The sequence below is a fragment of the Anguilla rostrata genome, chromosome 10 (assembly GCF_018555375.3).
Source record: "Anguilla rostrata isolate EN2019 chromosome 10, ASM1855537v3, whole genome shotgun sequence".
Classification (NCBI taxonomy): domain Eukaryota; kingdom Metazoa; phylum Chordata; class Actinopteri; order Anguilliformes; family Anguillidae; genus Anguilla; species Anguilla rostrata.
In genome coordinates this window covers 22521494-22543508 of record NC_057942.1, presented here as the reverse complement: position 1 = coordinate 22543508, position 22015 = coordinate 22521494, and the positions used below count along the sequence as shown (strand labels likewise).

Below are 22015 nucleotides of genomic sequence, written 5' to 3'. Positions count from 1 at the left end.
ACTTATGGTTGCTGAGCCTCAGACATTTTAGCGGAGAAAACTTCCACGCCCCAACTAAAAAGTCCAAATGGCGGGCAAACAATATGGCGGACATAGGTGGTGCCAATGGCAAAGTTGTAGAGCACGTTCAGATGCATAGGTCGATGAAGTTTTGTGTTGATCTAACTTATGGTGTGGGAGTTATGACCTTTTACGCATGACTCTTTGTTATAGCGCCACCATTTGGCTGACATAGGTGATTTTTAGTGCCTGAGTAGTGGGGGGCCATAGGAACCCACCTGCCTGGTTGCTCTAGGACGTATGGTTGCTGAGCCTCAGACACTTTTAGCGGAGAAAAATAATAAGAATAATAATCCTAACAAAAACAATAGGGTTCCACCAGCTTCGCTGCTTGGACCCCTAATAATCCTAACAGATACAATAGGGTTCCACCAGCTTCGCTGCTTGGACCCCTAATAATAATAATTCTAACAGATACAATAGGGTTCCACCAGCTTCGCTGCTTGGACCCCTAATATTCCTAACAGATACAATAGGGTTCCACCAGCTTCGCTGCTTGGACCCCTAATAAAAGCTAGCAACACAGGATACAAAATTACACAATATATATAGTTGTAAAAATGAAGAATTTAAAGTAGGGCAGAGAGAAAGAAATAGGATAATGAGGGTCCACGCAGTGAAGCTGCAGGAACCCTGTTATTTTTGTTCTGATTATTATGGGGCCAAGCACCAAGGGGATGTAGGACCCCTATTGATTTTGCTAGGATTATTAGGGGGCCAAGCACCAAAGGTGCGTAGGACCCCTATTGCTTTTGCTAGGATTATTTTTCTCCTTTTTATTATTTTTCTTCCACTTCTCCCTCATCTTTTCACCCCATTTCCCATGCTCAAAAACTCACAAAATTTGGCTTGGAAATTTGGTCTGGTGCTCCACCAACATGAGGACCATACGTGTGCATGTGGCAGGCTGGGAAGAAGAAAGAACCTTTCATACTGCTTATCTCTTTCCCATTGAATCATGCAGTGCACCACAGCAACACAACTGTGGTATGCAGCCAACTAAATTGTTGCAAACTTCATTTATATTTTTGCAGACATTTCAGAAAAATACTAATTGTACTCAATGCTCTGCGGTTCACCCTTGGTGCTTGGCCCCCTACTTTCTGTTTTCTACAAGAACAACAGCCTTGTAAATGGTGTCATCCATCATTTCAAAAACTACATTGGACTTTTCAGGAAAAAAACATTCCTGCCCCCTGGAAAACATCAAAACAACAATATTGCAATTTCTATATTCATTAGACTATGACATTTCATTAAACACTTCCATGTAAAGAGGATGTCCTTCAAAAAAGTGTTCTTATTTACATGACAGTGTTTCATGCAATGTCACAGGATAATGAATGCAGAAATGGCAATATTGTTGTTTTGATGTATTCCAGGGGTCAGGAATGTTTAATACCACAAAAAGACATCTAACAGTTTTTGTAGTGATTCGTGCAGTTACAGCATACTTTCATACAGCATATATAACAACACATTTGTGCTGTTATAGCATGCTTTCTATGGAAATGAAATTGTTTTCCAGTTAACCTGCTTAAAGTTAACTGCAGGGAAATCGTTTAATTCCCATAGAAAGCATGCATCATATTCTTTAACTCCGCTCTGCTTGCAAACTGCTGGAACCCTATTGTTTTTGTTCTTACTATTATTATTGTTATTATTAGGGGTCCGAGTAGCAATGCTGCAGTAACCCTGTTGTTTTTGTTCTGATTATTATTATTATTTATTTATTTAATAACTTTTGAACCAATTGTCATAGAAGGATGGATTCCTGTCCTCATGGTGAACAAAATGTTCTTGGACCATTAAAGTGCATCTGGTTATATTTTTAGCTATTTTGAATTTTCTGAAATACACTTAAATTACATCCTCTCCAATGTGACAGACCGATTTTGATTTTGCACTAACATGGTCAGAGGACATACCTGATACTCAAAAAAACATGGCCGAAGTAAGCCATTAAATGTTGATGTGGGTGTGGATTATCACAAAAATGCTAATAACACCCAAATGGTTTGACAAAAGTAGATGAAATTTGGCAGCTTTATTGGTGCTCTAATCCTGAGCCCGGCCAAATTTCTTCCTCATGTGTACCTCCTCATCCAGAACAAAATATAATTCATATTTGATTATTTTTAATAATCTTGGTCTGAGTGGGATGTACTTCGCAGGACTGTTGGAGGGAAGCTATCTGGTTTCCATACATTGCCATACATTTTGGTAAGTCCAAATATCACCACAGGGCTGTAATATAAATTTAGCAAAAATCGTTGACCATGCCCAAAATTTGTGGTATGGCCACAAAAGTACATTGATTGCAATGACAGTTCAGGGCATGCTTGCCAGCCATTTTGTGGATAAGCATGCTCAGGCTTACTGTGTTATAGTGCAATATGGCCTGTAGGGGGCACTTCTTGCAAAACACCAAGTTACATAGGCTCCATAAGGCCAAATTGTATGTAGTTTGACTGGAAACCTCAGACAGCTTCCCTCCGAAAGTACATCTTAAAAATACATCTCCCTCCGTCCAAGATTCCTTTTTTTTTTTTTTTTGCCATTTTCTCCCATTTTCTCCCAGATTTAGTCATTATACCAATTCCCCGTGTATATCACAGTCCTGGTCGATGTGCTATCCTCTGTTGGTCTGGGGAGGGTGTAGACTACCACATGCCTCCTCCGATGCACGTGGAGTCGCCAGCTGCTTCTTTTCACCTGACAGCAAGGAGTTTCACTGGGAGAGCGTAACGTGCGTGGAGGTTCACGCTATTTTTTTAAATTTGATTTTATTTTATTTAGCACAATTAAAATACAAAACAGAAACAGAAGAGACCCAAAAACAGTGAAATATTGCAGGGAGAGGCAAGAAACCCAAGGGGCTTATACATAGCCTCACCCTAAATAAAACGATAACTCAACAAAAACATGACTCTGGACATTCTTTTGTTTGGACACTAGGTGGTCACATTTTCCCCCAAGGGATTTTTCAGAGACTTTTAATTAATGTCATTCTTTTCAGCTGTACCTTGTTTGTAAGGGTATTTAAACCCTTTGTTTTGTGTTCTTTGCTGAGTCTTCAAGTTGCCTTGCTTTGTTGTGAGTACTCTAGCCCCTCTGGTATCTGCTCCCGAGCTAATCCTTGTGTTAAAAGATTCGAAACTTGTTTCCTGATTTTGCTTTGGTGCCTTTGTGGAAGAACGTTTGTTTGGATCTTGTTTTCCTCCCTTCCTTTGAGGGCTGTTTGTTCTGAAGACTCTAGTGAAGACTAATTTTTTTGCACATCTGTCTCCTCAGAATTTATGCATTTGGGTCCACTCTGCTCCAGTGGATCAGTGGTTAGAGTATAGGGTGAACACCACCACGACCCAGGTTAAAATCCCGACTCGTGATCTCACCCCTAACAGAAATAGAGCATAAATAAATAACAAATTGTTTGCTAAATATAGGATAAGATACAATAAACAAAAGAAAAAGAATAAAATACGTGTGTGTGTGTTAGCTTCCTACTTCATCGGAAGAGTGTGAATATGTGAGTGTGTGTGTGTGTGTGTGTGTGCGTGCATATGCATGTGCACACAAGCGAGCGAGCAAGTTTATCTATGTTCATGTGTGCCTGTGTGTTCCTGCGTACACATGGACGTATGACCTGCTTTGTGACTTGGTTAATCAGAAGGTTCTTTATCGTTCTTTATTGTAACTGTTCTTATAAGTATTGAGAAGAAAATTCTATGGCACTGTTGAGAGAATTGTTCCAATGTGTTGTACCTTTGTATCTAAAGGAAAATTGACCATGGGTGGTGCGATAGTAAAGAGAGTGAAGATATGTTGAATTTCTAGTACTGTACATACGAAATTGTGAGTTAACTTGGAAATAATTAGTGAAGGGTTTGGGAAAGGAATTTGGAATATTAGTGTATTTGTATATAAAAGTGCACATTTGGTATATGTTAATCTGAAAGATGGATAGTATCTTGAGTTTTTTGGATAGAGGTGCAGAAGGATCAAGAAGTTTTGAGAATGTAGCTATTCTGACAAATTTTTTCTGTGTAAGATAAATGTTATGGAGATAAGAGGGATATGTACTGGCCCATACAATATTGCAGTATGAGGTATGGGTAAATCAAACTATAATACAAGGTAACTAGACAGTCCTGATTAACCAAGTCACAAATTTTCCTGATAACACCCAGTGATTTTGTAATTTTATTGGATGCTACGTTGGTATGCTCTCTCCAGCTCAACCTTTCATCTATGAGTATCCAAGAAATTTTGTGGAGGTAACTTGTGAGATTTCAATTGACTGAGATTTTTGCTTCCTCCTTATTCCTCCTGTATTTCTTGTTTTTATCAGCAAAGATAATGAAATTTGACTTTTATGTTTAAAGGGGAACTGCACTTTATAACACTTCTGCTTCTCATGACTGATATTGTCCTTCATTTTTCATTAAGTAGTGACTTAAATGATCATAGTTCTTAGGAAGGCTGCGTATATTGAGATGAAAGGTAGAAAATAGATCTGCGCCTACTGGGAGAGCTCCGCAAAATGAGTTAAACTGACTCTCGTCATAACAATTACAATTTGTCAATCCATGTGTTGCCAGATTTAAGAAGTTTTAATCAGGGTCAAAACAGCCATTGTACCTAAGGTCACTTTCATCATTGATGTCAAAGGGGTTGAAAACTAAATGATTGGGGTAATCGTAGCATTTCCCCCCGGACAATAGAGTAACACATTCATCATCATTTAGTCCATGGTGAGGAAACAGAATAATGCAATCGTCACATGTCCAGTGCGACCAAAAACAAACATTGTTCACGTGATCTCCCCCAGATCCCCTCCCTGCTGAACAGGCGCCCCGATCCAACCACAGACCTGCCAACCTTAGGAAAATATTCTGAGTACCACAACAGTCAGTGTAATGCTTAGTTCACATGCATTTGCACGTATCACTTCGCTTTGCATGCACACACAAGCCTTTCTTCATAATTCTAGTTTTGACTGTTAAAGTGATCAGGCAAAATTGTATAATTTGACCTGATTCTAAAATATCACTTGCACTGCACTGGGCTATATTATGATATATTTTCAAGTCAAAAGTTTGAGTACACCTGCTTAAAACAATTTTTTCATGATTAATATTTCATTATATGATGTGTGCTTATACAAACTGATAACCATAAAAATGGAAATAATTTATTTTGTATATTGTAACATATGTTTTCATTTTCAAGTATTTACAGAAACTTATGTTGTGATGTAAAAAAAAAAAAAAAAAAGCTTATGTTGCAATGTAAAACATTATGAATTATGAATAAAACCAAGTTTCTGTTCATGATTTCCATTTTTATTTAATAATTAAATAATTGAATCAGCTTATATAGGCACACATCATATAGGCCTAATGAAAAAAATAGTATTCAATTGAAAAATTATCTAGGAATGTAGGCTTTTGTAACTAGAGGTTTAGCCAAATTATTACCTGAAGCTCCATGGTGGCTAATGTCAAAATCATAATTGCACAATGTGAAAAATGCATGGTGCGGAACTTTTGAGGGGTGGAGGCACGGCCATTGCTCCTGATATTTTGCGAGGAACTTCTGGGGGGCATGGACTCGCTTCTTTTTAGTAGGTCTGCTGCTCTCTCTCTCTCCTTGTTAGTATCCTCGTCATCTGACATGATTATTTTCTAACTGCAAGGCTGGTCGGGTGACTGGCTGCAATAATAGGAATTATTTGCTACATTAGCAGTCTATAGTCAAACACCTTTGCAATGGTCACTTTGCTACAACAGAGCGTGCGTGATTCAAAGTTTGAACAGGGAGTCTCCGTAGCGTTTCAGTTATTACAGCTAAATTACTCCATCAGTTATTCACACGTCTCGTAACGAGGCTAAATCACATGCGAACTACTACTACGGCTAACTACATACACAAATTTATCTCATTAGGATATACCCCTTGAAATGCATCATCTCGTAAAGTTACCGAGCATGTTTTACCGTTTTATATGTTACCATTACGGTCACATTTTTGTGCTTGATTATTACTCCCCACTTCCCATTTTACCTCAGCAATGCAGCGTAACGCCTCGGTGGATAATAAAGCACCGCTGCGTATCAGTGGGTGTTGAGTGGGTCGGGGAGGGGTTACAGAACCACAAGCACAAGGTCGTAGCATCTGGTTCAATCCGAGGGATGTAGTTTAAATACCGAATAAATGTACGTTATTGTTTTGTATTAATTACTTGCTTTCTGTAATTAAATTACAATTATATATATATATATATATATTATTTATTTATTTATTTTTTTTGCGTAGTTTCAGCTGGCATTTCGTACCTGCGTATTTTGACCAAGAATTGCGTGGTTGGTACACAAAATGCGTGCAGATTGGCAGGTCTGCAACCAGTAGGAGTCGCTAATGCATCACATACGCATACCCTCACCGGCTTCCCACCTGCAAACACTGCCAATTGTGTTCGTAGGAATGTCTTACCAAGCCGGAAGTACCGCTGCTGGGGATTGAACCCGGGTCTCTGCGTTGGTAGGCCAGTGCTTAGTTCAGTATTAGTAGTTTGTTAACCGCTAGATTACCAATATTATTCTGAAATTTTGTGAAATATAAAGAAGGCAAACTCACCAACTGAGTTAGCCAAGATACTTCCCGTTAAGCACATTTCCATCAGTGAACATAAGGAACTTAACCGTTAGACTACAGAAGAAAGGGCTTGTGGAGTTTGTGCCTTTTCCGTTCTGACCAAACTAAAAAGTAGGCTACATGGTTAACAACCATGGTTAACCTATAATTGGCTCCCCCTCCTTTATAGATTATTATATAATTATTGATATTATTACTAGATATTATATCTATAAAAGCCAGGCTTCTCCCAAGATTTCTTCCCATTGGGGAGTTTTTCTTGCCACCATCTGAGTGTCTTTTTACCTCAATTGCTTGCTTTGTGGGGGGTTCAGGCCTGGGGTTTTTTTTTTTTTTTTTTGGTTTGTTTGTTTTGCGCACAGTTTTCTTTTGTATCCCCACTGTATATATGACAATAGCTCTGTAAAAAGTGCTGTACAAATAAAACTGAACTGAAATAAACAGAAATGAGGTAGGTGCTACATATGTAACTAATTTTAACATAGAGCATAAGAACATTTAAAATGACAACAGGCTTAAACCTCGTCTTCTTAATTATCTCCGCCAGGCAGAACCTGGAGGGGATCATGTGTTTGGTCGCGTGTGTTTGTGCATGTGTTTGTGCATGTGTGTGTTTGTGCGTGTGTTTCTGTCTCTGTCCGGAGCTAATCTCGTATACTACTGGGCCGATCAGCCTAATATTTTTTGTGCATGCTGACAGCAGGCCAAGGACCTGTATTCTCGAATATTCAACAACAAGTATTTTATTTGACATCATTGTTGTCCATTGAAATAGATTGAGTGCGGACTCCTAACCGGCCGCTAGAGGCCGCAAGTGATCAACAACTGCTTCCGTTAGGAATGCCTGGGGGAGATCTGCACTCTATCCAATCCAATCCAATCCAATTTTATTTGTTAAGCACTTTAAAACAGTCATGGCTGACCAAAGTGCTGTACAGAAGAATAAATAAATACATTGCAAAATAAACACATCATAGCTATAGTCATATAGGTAACAATCATACAATCGGAGAAATAAATAGGAAAAAAGTAAAATAAAATAAATAGGATAAAATAAGGAATAAAATAAAGGATAAAATAAAGTCACTGTCTTGCTAGGAGTCAAAAGCCAAGGAGAAGAGGTGGGTTTTGACGAGGGATTTAAAAACAGACAGAGAGGAGGCCTGTCTGATGTGCTAAGGCAGGTCGTTCCATAGTGTTGGAGCTGCAACAGCGAAGGCGCGGTCCCCTCTGAGCTTCAGCTTAGTTTTAGGCACTCTCAGGAGCAGCTGATCAGCTGACCTGAGAGAGCGAGTAGGTGTGTAGGGGTGTAGAAGCTCAGAGAGGTACGGCGGGGCAAGACCACTCAGGGATTTAAAAGCAAATAAAAGATTTTAAAAATGAATCCTGAAGTGTATGGGCAGCCAGTGGAGCGAGGCTAAAATGGGGGAAATGTGCTCATGCTTGCGTGTGCTGGTTAAAAGACGTGCCGCAGCATTCTGAACCATCTGGAGACGGGAGATGGAGGAAGCACTAACCCCCACATAGAGGGCATTGCAATAATCCAGCCGAGTGGTGATAAAGGCATGGATTACAATCTCGAACTGTTGCCTTGAAAGAATTGGCTTTATTTTGGCCAGCTGCCTCAAATGATAAAAACTTGATTTAACAACCGCCCTGACTTGGCTGTCAAGCTTGAGGTCAGCATCCACTTTTACCCCGAGGTTTGTGATGGTTGGAATGACATACTGGGCCAAAGAGCCCAGATCTGGAAGGGCTGTCCCAGCGGTGCCACCAAAAACCATCACTTCAGTCTTCTTCTCATTAAAATTTAAAAAGTTCAGAGACATCCAGGCCTTTATGTCGTCAAGACACTTAACTAAGGCAGTGATTGAGTAAGCGTCTTTCTTTTTAAGAGGGACATAGATTTGACTGTCATCCGCATAAAAGTGGAAGGAAATCCCATGCTTCCTAAGTATGGAGCCGAGTGGAAGCAAATACAAAGAAAACAAAAGAGGGCCCAGGACCGAACCCTGCGGGACCCCACACGAGAGAGGAGCAGAGGAGGACACAGAGTCGCCAAGGCTGACACAGAACGTTCGGTCTGCCAGGTACGACCTGAACCACTCCAGTGCCACGCCCCTGATGCCCACCCACTGCTCCAAGCGAGAGATCAGGACTTCATGGTCCACTGTTTCGAATGCAGCAGTTAAGTCTAAAAGCACAAGAATAACACAATCACCAGAGTCTGTGGCTAAAAAGATATCATTAAAAACTCTTAAAAGAGCTGATTCGGTGCTGTGCAGAGATTTAAAACCGGATTGGAAAACCTCGAGAATATTGTTGTCTTTCAAAAAGGCCATTAACTGACTGTAAACAATCTTCTCGAGGATTTTTTAAATAAAAGGCAGTTTGGAGATCGGCCTGAAATTGTTAAGAGCAGCAGGATCTAGCCCAGGTTTTTTAATCAGGGGTTGAACAACTGCATGTTTAAAATATACAGGGACCACACCCGAGGACAAACTGCTATTAATAACAGTAAGAACAGAGGTTCCAACAGTGGGGAAAACCTCTTTAAATAGTCGAGGAGGTACAGCATCATTTGGAGAACCTGAGGGCCTCAACTGACCAACAATCTCCTGTAAGAAAAACAGAGTCACAGGCTCAAACTGGTCCAAAACAGCAGAGCAGGTGACAGAGATTGAAGGGTCATAATCAGCAGGTGTGATGAGAGCTCTCGCAGAAGAGACCTTATCAGTAAAAAAGTGAAGAAATTTTTCACAAGCAGCAGGGGAGGCCTCTGTACTGACAGTCTGCCGAGCATTAAGAGCTGAGTCAATGGTTTTAAACAAAACACGTGGTTTGTGACAGTTAGACATGATGATATTAGACAAATATTCCCTTTTGGCATTTTTCACAGTTGTCTGATAATGACGCCAGCAGTCCCTTAACATTTGAAAGGACACCTGTAGTTTGTCCTTTTTCCACTTGTGCTCAGCTTTACGGCACTCACGTCGGACAGCACGAGTAGTATCATTTAACCAGGGCTCAGATCTACTTTTAGGCTGCCTGGTTTTTAATGGAGCCACATTATCTAAAACGGTCTGGCAGGTGGAGTGAAGCCATGAGCTAAGCTCCTCTGTACTGCACACAGACTCAGGAATGACGGTGTTATGACTGAAAACGGCGGAAAACTGAGCAGCAGTGGAGGGGTTAATGATGCGACAGCGCCGAGTAACAGCGGCAGGTTTAACTGTATTACAGGCAAGAGCAACCTCAAACAATACAGGCATATGATCAGAGAATACTGCTGAACAAAGTTCTAGGTTAAAAACAGGCAGACCATATGATAAAACAAGATCAAGTGTGTGTCCACGCTCTTGTGTGGGTCCAGACACAGACTGCACAAGATTAAAAGAGTCAATGAGGTTTAAAAAGTCCTTCGCCATTGGCTTATCAGGACAACACACATGAACATTAAAATCACCAACAATAAGGACACGGTCGTATTTGGGCATGATTTAACCCAGGAAGTCCGAAAAGTCATTTAAAAAGTCCTTATTGTATTTAGGAGGCCGGTAGATCACAGCGCACAATACGGTGTGAGGGCGACCCAGCTCAAATAAACACAGTTCAAAGCTGCTGAATGAAGATGGAGGTGATAGCTGCTTGCATTTATAGCGACTTTTATAGACTGTGGCTATTCCTCCTCCCCGGCCAGAGGACCATGGGGAGTTAAAGTAGCAGCAATCATCAGGTAAAAGTTCAGTGAAAGCGCTGGACTCACCAACACCCAGCCACGTCTCAGTCACACAGAGAAAATCCAATCCTCGTGATGAGAAGAAATCCTTCAGGATGAAGGTCTTGTTCACTAGCGATCTGGCATTCACCAGGCCAACCCTGGTGGGGATCGGCAGGTCTGCGGCATCAGCTGACCGAGGAGCCCGCCCCAGAGGCCGCAGGTTGCGGTGATTCACTCCGCGCCAATGAGGACATAGCCTGTAGTTGGGCTGTCTTGTGCGGTATAGTCGAGAAATCAATGACCGCTGAAGCCCAAAGGGGGCAGTGGTGAGTGAGATGGGATTTTGAGCTACCACTGAGGGCGGGGAAGAAGAGGCCGGGAGGGGGGTGTGTGGTGTAAACAACCGTCAGTCCCATGTGGCAGTTTGCACAGCATGCTGAAAATTAGCAGCTAGCATCCTGCTGCTCAGTTTATTGGGATGTATTACGTCGGGCTTATAAAAAGAATAACGGTTCCAAAATAGGTTAAAATTGTCAATAAAACCCAGGTCAAAGTCTCTGCAGGCAGAAAGCAGCCAGGTGTGGAGACTGAGGATTCGGCTGAACCGCTCAGCTCCACGAGCCAGTGTTGGGATCGGGCCAGACACGAACACCGCTAATCCTGTGGTGCGCAAGTAGCTAAAGAGGTCTTTAAAATCAGCTGTCGTCAACACAGACTGCCTACGGGCGGTGTCATTGCAGCCAACATGGACAATGATTTTAGTGACTGTGGAGGGCAGAGAGTGCAAAAGCTCCGGGAGTTTATTCAGAATGACAGGCACAGTAGCACCGGGGAAACAGTGGGTGATTGTGTTGAAAAGGCGGACATGCCTGATGATCGAGTCCCCCACAATCAATGTGGTAGGAGGGAAGAGGGGACGAGGGAGAGCCGGCTGTGGATCACTTCGCTCAGATGGGTACTGGGTGCTCCCTGGATGTTGCAACTTTGAAGCAGCACGGCGAGAGGAGGATCCCAGCAAGTGGCATCGCACCGCGTCCTTAAGCAGCCTGCGCCGAGCCGACGAGCCAGTGGGGCGGGATGCACCACGCCCCGGCTCAGGGCGCACAGGAGCTGCTGAGGTGGAGACGACCGCTGGAGCCGGGAAGGTGGAAGCATCAGCTGGAGCCGCCGTGTTGAAGGAGCCGGCCGGGGCAGCCGGGAAGGAGCCACCAGCTGGAGCCGCCGAAGAGGAAGCACCAGCGGGGAGAGCCCGCTCGGAAACAGCCACCGGATGCGACTCTCTGGTCAGCGGCGGAAAATCATCCAGACTCAGGGCATCATACCGGTTGGACAGCTGAAGATCATAGGAGGGTTGCTGGCTGGTCTTACCAACTTTCCTGCCAGATGCCACGAACCAGGGCTCGTGCTGTGGAGTGGAGCTCAGTGCTTTGTACTTCGGATTTGGATTAAAATCCAGTGCAGCAGCAGGCACGAGCTTAGGTTTTGCACCCAGCAACAGCCAACGGTCCTCGGGTTGGAGATGTGGCGACAGGGCCGGAGCAGCCAGCCCGGATGAAGCAAGAGCCCCTCCGGGACCAGGGACACGCTGAGGGCCGGAGATCGAGGCAGCACTCGCCGAGGCCGGCGGATCAACATCAGTAGCCGGGATGGTGAGGTCCAACTCGGCCAAGTTGACAGGCGGTCCTGTGCCCAGTGTGACTACAGAGTCCAGTAGTTTTTCCTCATTACGGATCCAGTGGAGGTCGGAAATACGGCGTTCAAGATCAGCGATTGACTTGGATTTTTGGAGACAGCCATCACACCCGTGTGGAGAGGTAAGTGGAGCCGCAATAGAGGCCGCCATGGACGTAGCGTTTTAGCTTAGCGGATTAGGCTAATTAGCTTAGCCACCGGTTACAGGCAGTCCGGAGAACAGTTCATTAAAACCACTTAAAATCCTGCATGTTATTTTCCTTTGCATTATTTGAATTGGTAATTAAAGCTATGTTAATATAAGCCTCATCAAGGCGTGCAGATAATCTAACCACTTTGGTACTCACAGAGAAGAAAGCACCTACACGGCTCTTTGCTAGCACTTCTTCCAGCTAGCACTCTACTTCTAGTTTGCTTTAATAATGTGTCTATAATAAGAGTAACAAACTAATTACACAGCCCAAATTCATATATTTAGACCAATAGGAAAGAGTGTGCTTCCAATATTATTTTAATGCATCAAACCACAAAAATATGTTTCTAATAATAAAAAGGACAAAAAAGTAATGTAAGACTTGTAGCAAACCCTAGAGGTATTGGATGAAAGATTTACCATTCAGATCAGTATCATCCAAGTCTTTGCTGATCTTATCATTCATATCCTCAGTCTCTCCAATGTCAAAAGTAATTTTGCTAGGAGGTAGCTGGACTGGGGATACCCAAGAGGTGGTTATAAGTGGCTCATCGGGTACAGCATTCAGAATGTTCTTCTGCATCAGTGGATGCTCAAAGGGGCTGGACTTGATGTTATCTGAAACATATTTTTTAAATTAGATCAATGAATTATCCATACACAATCAGGCACAAATGTGGAAAATTACATGAAAATTAGGGGAAAAGGTGGTATAAAATAAACATGAACCATGATCAAATACATGGAAAACTATTTACTTTAATTGTAAAACAATTATTCTTTAAGAAAACAGAAAAAAGAAAATTTTTTCTTCAAAAACACATAAGTTAAAAGTATTGATGCCAATGTTCCCTCTAAGCTGTGTGCTTGCGTGGTTGCACAGTTGAAGGCCTTGCACAAAAAAAAGGGAAAAAACTTTTTTTGCAACTGTCGCACCATTCCGTTGGTTAGCCAAATATGTGCAAGAATCACATATTACTTAGGTACACTTTGAGCTAATTGACCTGTCCAATGTAGCTAAGTGGCAAATTAAATGATTTTATTTGGATCATTTTCATTATTTCATGAATATAAAATAATCCAAGGTTATGAACAAACAAATGTTGAAAAAGATATATTTTTTCAAATAATTTGTAGCTCATTAGGTTTATTTAATGGAAGTATTTTCATCAGTATCTTCATTTATAGAAATATTTTACATTTTCGCCCAAAATCTCTTTACCGTAATGTGTCCTGGTGTTATTTTTAGGACTTTGAAAGAGTGTAACTTTCAAACTAACAAAAATTTGACATGAAAATATATTTTAAAATAGTTGAAAATCATATATATTTTCTCAAAGCAATCTTCTTCAGGATTTAGTAAAATATATAAACGCGTAACATTCAATAAAACGGAGGTCGCCGTTGTTTCACCTCTCTGTTCCATTTTCCTCTCCCTGGACTCGCCACCCTTCTCCCATCTCCCTCTCGTGTGAGTCCACACGCCAGGAAGAGTTTGAAAGTGCTGCAATGAAGCAAAGCCCGAATACCCTCGGCTACCAGCTGCAGGAGGAATGAGGCGCTCCAAAGCACTCCGACATGATTAGCGGTGGTCGAAGAACCAGGAGATCCACGCATGACCGACGTATCCTGCAGAGTAATCCCACGAGGCAAGCGACCTCCAACATGTCTCGTTATCGCCGTCTTACATATTCACTCTGTTAGCAGTAAAAGACACTGCACCCGGCGAAACGTTACTGATGAGTTTCATCATTTTTTGGAAAATATTATTCTTGAGAACTTCTGATCATGGCTAAGGCATACGTTTGGTGATAGACCTAGCTGATACTGTTTACAGGACTAAAGCCGCGTTTCCACCGCAGGAACTTTACCCCGGAACTAGGAACCTTTTGAGGAACTCAGTGCGTTTCCACCGCAGGAACTAGGGTCTAAATTTAGTTCCTGGGGCTTTATTTTACCCCCCAAAAAGTTCCTGCTCGGGGGGTAGTACTTTCCGAAAGTACAGGAACCTTTTTGGTGGAGCTTGCAGCGCTGAACATTTCTGATTGGTCGAGTACTCGCAGCATTTTTTTGTATTTATTTTCCGCCATTAACCGCCATGTTTGAAAATATGCAGCCGCAAACCAATTTATTTTCATAATAACTTCAAATCAAACTTGTATGTTATGCGGTGCAGTAGCCTACTTTTGGTTATAGCCTGCCAACATCTTGGAATTATAACGTGTGCTCTTCTGTTCTTTTCTTGCTTTAGTATTCGTTTTATAAAATGGTAAGCATTCGTGCTGGGACAGCATATTATGTAGGCTACCAAAACATTCAAACGGATTAATTCGGTTGCTGAATATTTTCTTCCGGATTTTCTTTGTTAGCCCGTTGTAATTGACTCGAAACGTTTGATACAGTTATGTGAGGTATGCGGTAGTTCTGCGTAATTAACATTGGTGATACAGTAAAAGCAAACTGGAAATCACCTTCCGCACTTTTTGTCAGGGTAAAATAACAGGTTAATTCTAGTTATCGTCCCTTTAGCTTTTTCAGACTGCCGTAATTTTACTCCATTTTACTGCCATTCTTCAATTCCACGAAAAGACCAGGAAGACTATGGACTAATTTATGGTGCATGGTTCGCATCTGGGGGGCACACTTCGCTGCTCGGCTAGCAGTAACTTTGAAGGAAAGCAAACCACTGTACCACTACTAATTTAAATGTTCACGCAAGTCCGAGTTTTCGTTCTATTCTTGTCATTTTGCGATTAGCCTATATGGAATTGACGATGAGAAAGTAATCAAACAGCAAATTGTTTACAACGTGTGCATGTTTTCTGCTGTTGTTGCCAGTTATATTGGAAATGTGAATGCATTCTGTCGCTTCGGATGTCAAGACATGAAAGCGAATGTTCGCATAAAAACATAATGAATGTGTTTAAGAGGATATATAAAACAGTTACAATCTGACTATTGGCCTGTTATATACTATTTGTTGCATAACAACGGTCCAAGTTCAACTACCAACGACATTTTTGCTTGACAACGGTAAAATATGCCCAAACGGCTGCAGAAGAATATTTCAATTCCAGGTGATTAAATCGATAAAAATCAATAAATACAAAAGTAACCATATACAGTCATTGTTGGTAGCCCGTTGTATATAAGTGGAATAAACCCCTCTGGGCTGTCCCGGTTATTAGAAAGTAATGTAGGCTACTTCGGTAGTAGTATGGGGTTACAGAATAAATCATAGGACAGATGGACGGACGACAACGTCACTTTTTCATACGTCAGTGGGCTAATTTGCCTAATCTTCGCGGGACTTTAGACCGCGGTGAAAACGCAGACAACCATGGGCTGAAGGAACCTTTTAGTTCCTTGAAAAGTAGTTCCTGGGACTAAAAGTTCCGGGTAATTTTGGTGGAAACGCGGCTTAAGTCAGAACAGGAGAACGACAGCATTGATTCTCTGTCTCTACATACTGAACACAGATAAGATTTTATCATTGATATGTAAGTATTACTGCTCAAAATATTTTGGTTATATACGTTATTTTTTAAATTGAGTGTCTTTCAATAGGTTGGTGGTATTTTATAATGAGGATATTTCACACTGTAAAGTAAGCATTCGTTGGTAGCTCAGTCGTGTTTGTGTTTCATGCTTCGAATCTGAAGTGAAGCTGGAACAAAACGCCAAAACGTCCCATGTCGTCTCATCCCTATACAAGAAAACGTACTGTAGAGTACAGAAAAACATACAAGAGTTAATTATTACACATTTAGGTACCCGTACCACATTGTGCCACACTGTTTTAGCATTTTTAAAAATATTATATCAATGAGGCAAAAAAAAACATAAGAGTAAATTTATATCCTTTATAACAGACAGAAACCATTTCATTCCTTTTTTTTAATAGAGATTTTGGATATGTTTCTAGACCACTAGATGTTTTAGACCCCCGTACTAACGGAAAGCTTGTAATTCCCACTTGAAAATGATGCACAAGTGAGTTTCTTGAATCAAAACAGTCCATTTGTAGTGAAATACATGATTATGTTGTGATTTAAAGCCATGCATAACTTAGACATTTGGGAATGATTTAGACACACAGTACACTGCTTACTTTTTGCTTCATACATTTTTGATCCGGGACATGTATAGTTTAACCTGTTTTATAAATGGGATCTCTCAGTATTTTGTTGCAAACTAAAACTTAATTTTTGCTTTTTTGCCAAGACAATTGCATTTGTGGCACTTTATTAACTAATCTAAGTATTGTAAATGGTACAAATATCTTGCTTCATTTAAGCCATTTTCCAAGTCTCTGTGATGCTCACACCTGGAGTTATAAAGCTTTAAATAGAGTACGCCCTAAATGGGCAAGCATTGGGCAGATATGGTATCTGCACAAAGGGGTTAATGATAAATTTAATTTGGGCCATAATAATTATACATTTTGGAAATGTTTAATTGAAATTTCTAACAATTTTTTTTATTTCTAACTAATTTCTCATATTTATGAAATTTGTTTGAACTTTTTGGTGAAAAAAGTTATAGCCCTACAGTACATCGCACACACAAGAAAGTCAGTTTCTTCTCATGGGAAGCTTCTTATGAAGTATATCATCGTCTTCCATTGCAGTGGTAGAAAATGTAAATTGGCAGTACACCGGGGCACAAAGGGCATGGCTCTTAAATGTAATGAAAAGAGGTAAATTGATTGGCTGTGATTGAATTCAGCTGCATCATACCCACTGATTATATATTTAGCCTAATCTACCCCATTTTCCACATCCACCATGCACAGCGAGCGGTGTGCTCTTAGCCTCTGGTCACAAAAATACAAAGATTCAGTAGCCGTGCCCAGTGCTCCCATGCAGGGACGTGCACAGACATTTTGAGATGCTGTTGCTCTAACCTGAAAAAAGGCCAACGCCCCCCCCCCACCCCAATTTTTGGTGTCACCCATCTGCGTGTACCTGAATGGTGTAAAAAAAAGTAACTGACCACAAATCAATTTTAGATTTGTAAATTGTTCTAAATTTTAAAGATTAATGAAATAAAAAAAACTGCACACTGTTAGTGTAAGTTAACACATTACTGCAGTACTAGGCAATATTCTTGTAGTTGTCCTTGTTCTTACTTTGCAGTCACTATGTAAATCGATAGGTCAGTTAAAAAGCTTATCGCTGACAGTAAAACTTTCTTCTGACACGAAAACAAAAAATGTTTTGCTGTTGGTGATATGCTTTTTGACTGACCTATCAATTTACAATTTACATAAGCTTATATATGAGCTTCAACGTTAAAAGAAATCTATGTTTTATACCAGGTATTTGTAATGCATATAGACTTCGTGTTATGAAGCTCTCCATATGTATCAGCTCTAAAGCTTTCTCAACTTTTTTGTCATTCAATTATTCATTCCCAGATTTCCAGTTTTCTCACATCGTGTTCATAGCCTACATTTGCTGCGTTCGTTCGATAAATATTTACCAAAATCATTTTAGTTTCAGTGTAGTGTATAGTATTCCTTCACATTTGTGCAGGCTACTTCTTATTCAATCCCAAACGACTACTAACGTGACAAATATCAGTTTCCGTGGTGTAGCCAAACAGTTCTTACGCAAGAAGGTAAGTAATCCCTAATTTGCTCTGATGAATTATTGGAGTGGTTGGTCAAGGTAGCACTCTACTTAACGTGCGCTGAATTTATGCCGCATGCCTATCAAAACATAATAAAAGTTTGGATGATATGGCAATTTAATTTGGTCTAACTTCAGCAATTATGGGCTACTCGTATTTATGCAGCCACAACAGCAAAAATAAAACAATTATTATTATTTTCTTTTCCTTCAGAGGGGCAGCTCAGCCAAAGATGGAAAATGGGCTGTTGCTCAGGCAACTTTAGCCCGGCCTTGTGCATGTCCTTGCTCCCATGCATTGCCACTGATTGTGTCCATGCACTGTATGCCATTGATTCTGGAAAATAAAACCCTAACATTATACGCTGCTCCATCTTTGTTTCTGATGTAGCTTGTGATCCCATTCCCTCGCTGCTTGTGATGGTCCCACCCATTGTTCAACCTGATTGAACAATGATGGTTGGAAAAAGTAAAAAGACACTGTTAAGCTGCACTTTTAAGTTAAAGTGAAAAACGGCAAAAGGCAGAACTTCTGTGTGAAATGCTATAATATACACCAATGTTAAAACATATTCTGAACCCTGTTACTCACTTTGCTAACTCCGTTTCAATTGTTCAAACACATTTATATTTCACTTCCATAAAAAAAAACCTGTGTCAAATGTTTTGATCACATCTTTTAAGTAATTTTCAGTAATTTTAAGTAATTTTCCAATGCCAACATGGGAAGGATCTGTTTTTTTCTATTGTTGGTCCATAATATTTCTAACTGAACTTTACACACCTGTGGTGAATCATTTTGATGCACTTGCACCTGGACGCAACAGTTTTTCTTTATTTATATAAAATCTTTGTGTCTTACAGCGTGTATTCTTAAAGCTTTTGCAAAATACAAAACAGCTTGTGCGTCATCCTCCACATTAACTTATCAGAAAAATTGAAGGTATTTTACTGCTGTATGAGGTGTAATGAGGTGTAAACACTTGAATAATTCAAGCCAGTATCCTGGTACTAGTAATGTTTAAACACACATAAAAATATTCAGATATGAACCCTAATATCCAAGTTTTCAAACTATAACATGAGTCATCGACACACGTTATACTGAGTTTCATGACCGTAATGCAAATAAGCCAGCATCCTTGTCATGAATAACTGGTTTAACCCTTTAGCACACATGCCTAATCTGGCCAATCCATGCCCATTTAGGGGCTACCCTATTTAAATCTTTATAACTCCAGATGTGAGCATCACAGAGACTTGGCTTAAATGAAGAAAGACATTTGTACCATTTACAATACTAACTTAGATTATTTCTTCCTAAATTATGAATATAAACTAAAGTACCACAAATGTAATTGTCTAGGCAAAAAATAAAATATCAACTTGCTCTTTTTTAGTTTGCAAAGAAATACTGAGAGATTGCAAATATACGGCAGGTTAAACTATACATGTCCTGGATCAAAAACCCTTTGACCACAAGTGCGTCAAATCTAAGGTATGCAGAACTACTAAAGATCTATGAATCAAAAAATAAGCAGTATACACAGTGTCTCCAAATTTATCCAAAATGTCTAAATTATGCATTGCTGTAAATCACAACATAATTATATATTTCATTACAAATCAACTGTTTGACTGAAGAAACTCACTGTTGCATCATTTTCAAGAGGGAATTACAAGCTTTCCGTCAGTACAGTGGCTTAAAATATCTACGGGGCCTGAAACATATCCAAAATCCCTCCAAAAATGAATACAATGCATTGTGTCCATTATAAAAAATATACATGTGCCACTTATCAAGGTTTAAGGTGAAACATTGATATCAGATTAAAAACACAATGCAAAAATATTATCACGCTGTGGTACAGTACCTAAATGTGTAATCATTAACTCTCGTATGTTTTTCTGTACTCTACAGTATGTGATGTTTTCTTGTATGGGGATGGGACGACATTAAAACAATATTCAACTGTCCACCACGTTTTGGCAATGTTCCGGTTGAGGTCATAACCGGTACATACATTAAACACAAACTACAAGCAAACCAACGAATGCTTACTTTACAGTGTGAAATATCCTCATTCTAACACACCACAAACCTATTTAAAGACACTTAATTTAAAAAATAACGTATATAACCAAAATATTTTCAGCAGTAGCACTTATGTTAGGACGATTAAATCTTATCTGTGTTCAGTAGATAGAGACAGAGACTAAATGAGCCCTGTCGCTCCCCAGTTTTAACTCCCCAGAAAACAGTATATCAGCTAGGTATATCTGCAAACATATGCCTTAGCCATGCTCAAAATTTCTCAAGAATAATAGTATTTTCCAAGAGATAATGAAAGTCATTGATAAAATTTCGCCAGGTGCAGTGTCTTTTACTGCTACCACAGACTGAATGTGTAATGCAACTATGAGACAAAACTTTCGGTTACGCTGAGCGATAAAACGCTATTCCAAAAGTACAATTAGACATATTATACATCGTTAAAAAGCTTATTCTGTCACCTATTGGATCGAGTAACTGTTGATCAAGCCAGATTGTACTACAAAGGACGACAACACTAAAAACAACATGTGTGGTATTACGCACAGCTATTTTGGAAGGTACCCATGCGTCACAAATGAGCATATATTTCACAAACGGATTGTCCAAGACAATATATGACCACTCCCTCTGGAAAGGGACTTCTCTACGCGTAAAACCAATATGATAAGGTTGTATATTTATTCCATATTTAGTCGCAGATATTGACAGGAGAATGACATGGTATAATTGAAAAATTCATCTTGTTTATGTTCAGTGAGCAGCGTTTTTCACAGCTGTACTGGCATACCTTCAGCTATTGTTGGCTTTATCCCTGTGCTACGACGGAATACAAAGTTTTAGTGGTAAAAGAATGTTTTCATGTATGCCCAGATTGACACTAGTGTCCAGTGTGTCATGCATGGGGGGTGTAGTTACAGATGGGACTGCAGGGAGGGGGTGCTTTGTAAATGCACGACCAGCGTGTGGTGGCGCTGCGAAACTTCATATTCGGCATAGTTGTCCTGAATCGTCTACTAATAAAGATAGAACACCGAGTTTGTGTTTTCAACTCATAATTTGGTTGCAGGAGCACAGAATGTCTGAATTGAGCAATCTAGTCACGCCAGCGTGCCGACCACTAGGGGCTTTGCGCTAAGAGGTTAAGTAGGGACACCAGATTATCAAGGGCAGTTTGTTTGCCTGCAATGCAGTCATCCCTCAGCAAAAGGTCAATTGAGCCTTCTTGTCAGTCAATAATTACACTGCCCTGCCCCAGTAATCTACATACATTGGCACTGACTAAGCACAGATGATGACAGACAGCAATGTCCTGACACAGTGACATGTTGCTTTCAGTGCGCAGAACTGCAGACAGTTTTCTTTTTTTAGAGCGGTAAATATTTTTTCTTTCCAAACAACGGCAAGTATGCATTCATATAAGTATGGAAATGTGGAGATGATTAAGCTCTAATTTATGGCATCTAGTTATACTCGGTACAACTAGGTAAATTAGGTACAACTTATGGCATCTACGTACAATTTCAGCATGACTAACCTTGAAATTAATGTCATTTTAAAATGTTAATTTAAATTATTATTAATAATAATAATAATAATAATAATAATAATAATAATAATAATAATAATAGCGCTTTTCACTCAAAGACGCTTTACAACACAGGGAATACAAGCTTAATTATCCAAAAAAAATTGTTTTTAATAATTGTAGAACAAATAAAATGTGCAAGACACAATTGTCTGTGCCACCTGTTTACTCGTCCGTGACTGCAGAACTGCTGTCAACTGATTTGACCAGTACCGCCATTTCTTACATGAATATTTAAAATTGCACACAATTTGGGATTTGTGAACCTTTTTTTGGAAGGCTTGCACTCAAAAATGCATCCCCAAATCTTGAATGATATTTGTCAGCTGCTCAATTCTGTTTTTTTTTCACTGACAGAAGATTCCTCAGTGTTATTTTAGACCTTGACTGATTTTTTTTTTTGTCGGTACATATATTA

The 22015-nt window shown here is 40.1% G+C and overlaps 1 protein-coding gene across 2 annotated transcripts in view; it reads right to left on the bottom strand.

Moving 5' to 3' along the window:
* LOC135233743 (sodium-dependent phosphate transporter 1-B-like) overlaps positions 1–22015 on the bottom strand; it is a 188358-nt gene that overhangs the window by 58922 nt on the left and 107421 nt on the right. Inside the window, exon 7 of one of the 2 annotated variants that reach the window (XM_064297584.1) lies at positions 12744–12941. The exons of the other annotated variant lie outside the window; for it this stretch is intronic. Within the exon in view, the coding sequence (XP_064153654.1) occupies positions 12744–12941 (198 nt within the window). The remainder of the gene's footprint in view (positions 1–12743; positions 12942–22015) is intronic. 2 annotated transcript variants of the gene reach the window in all.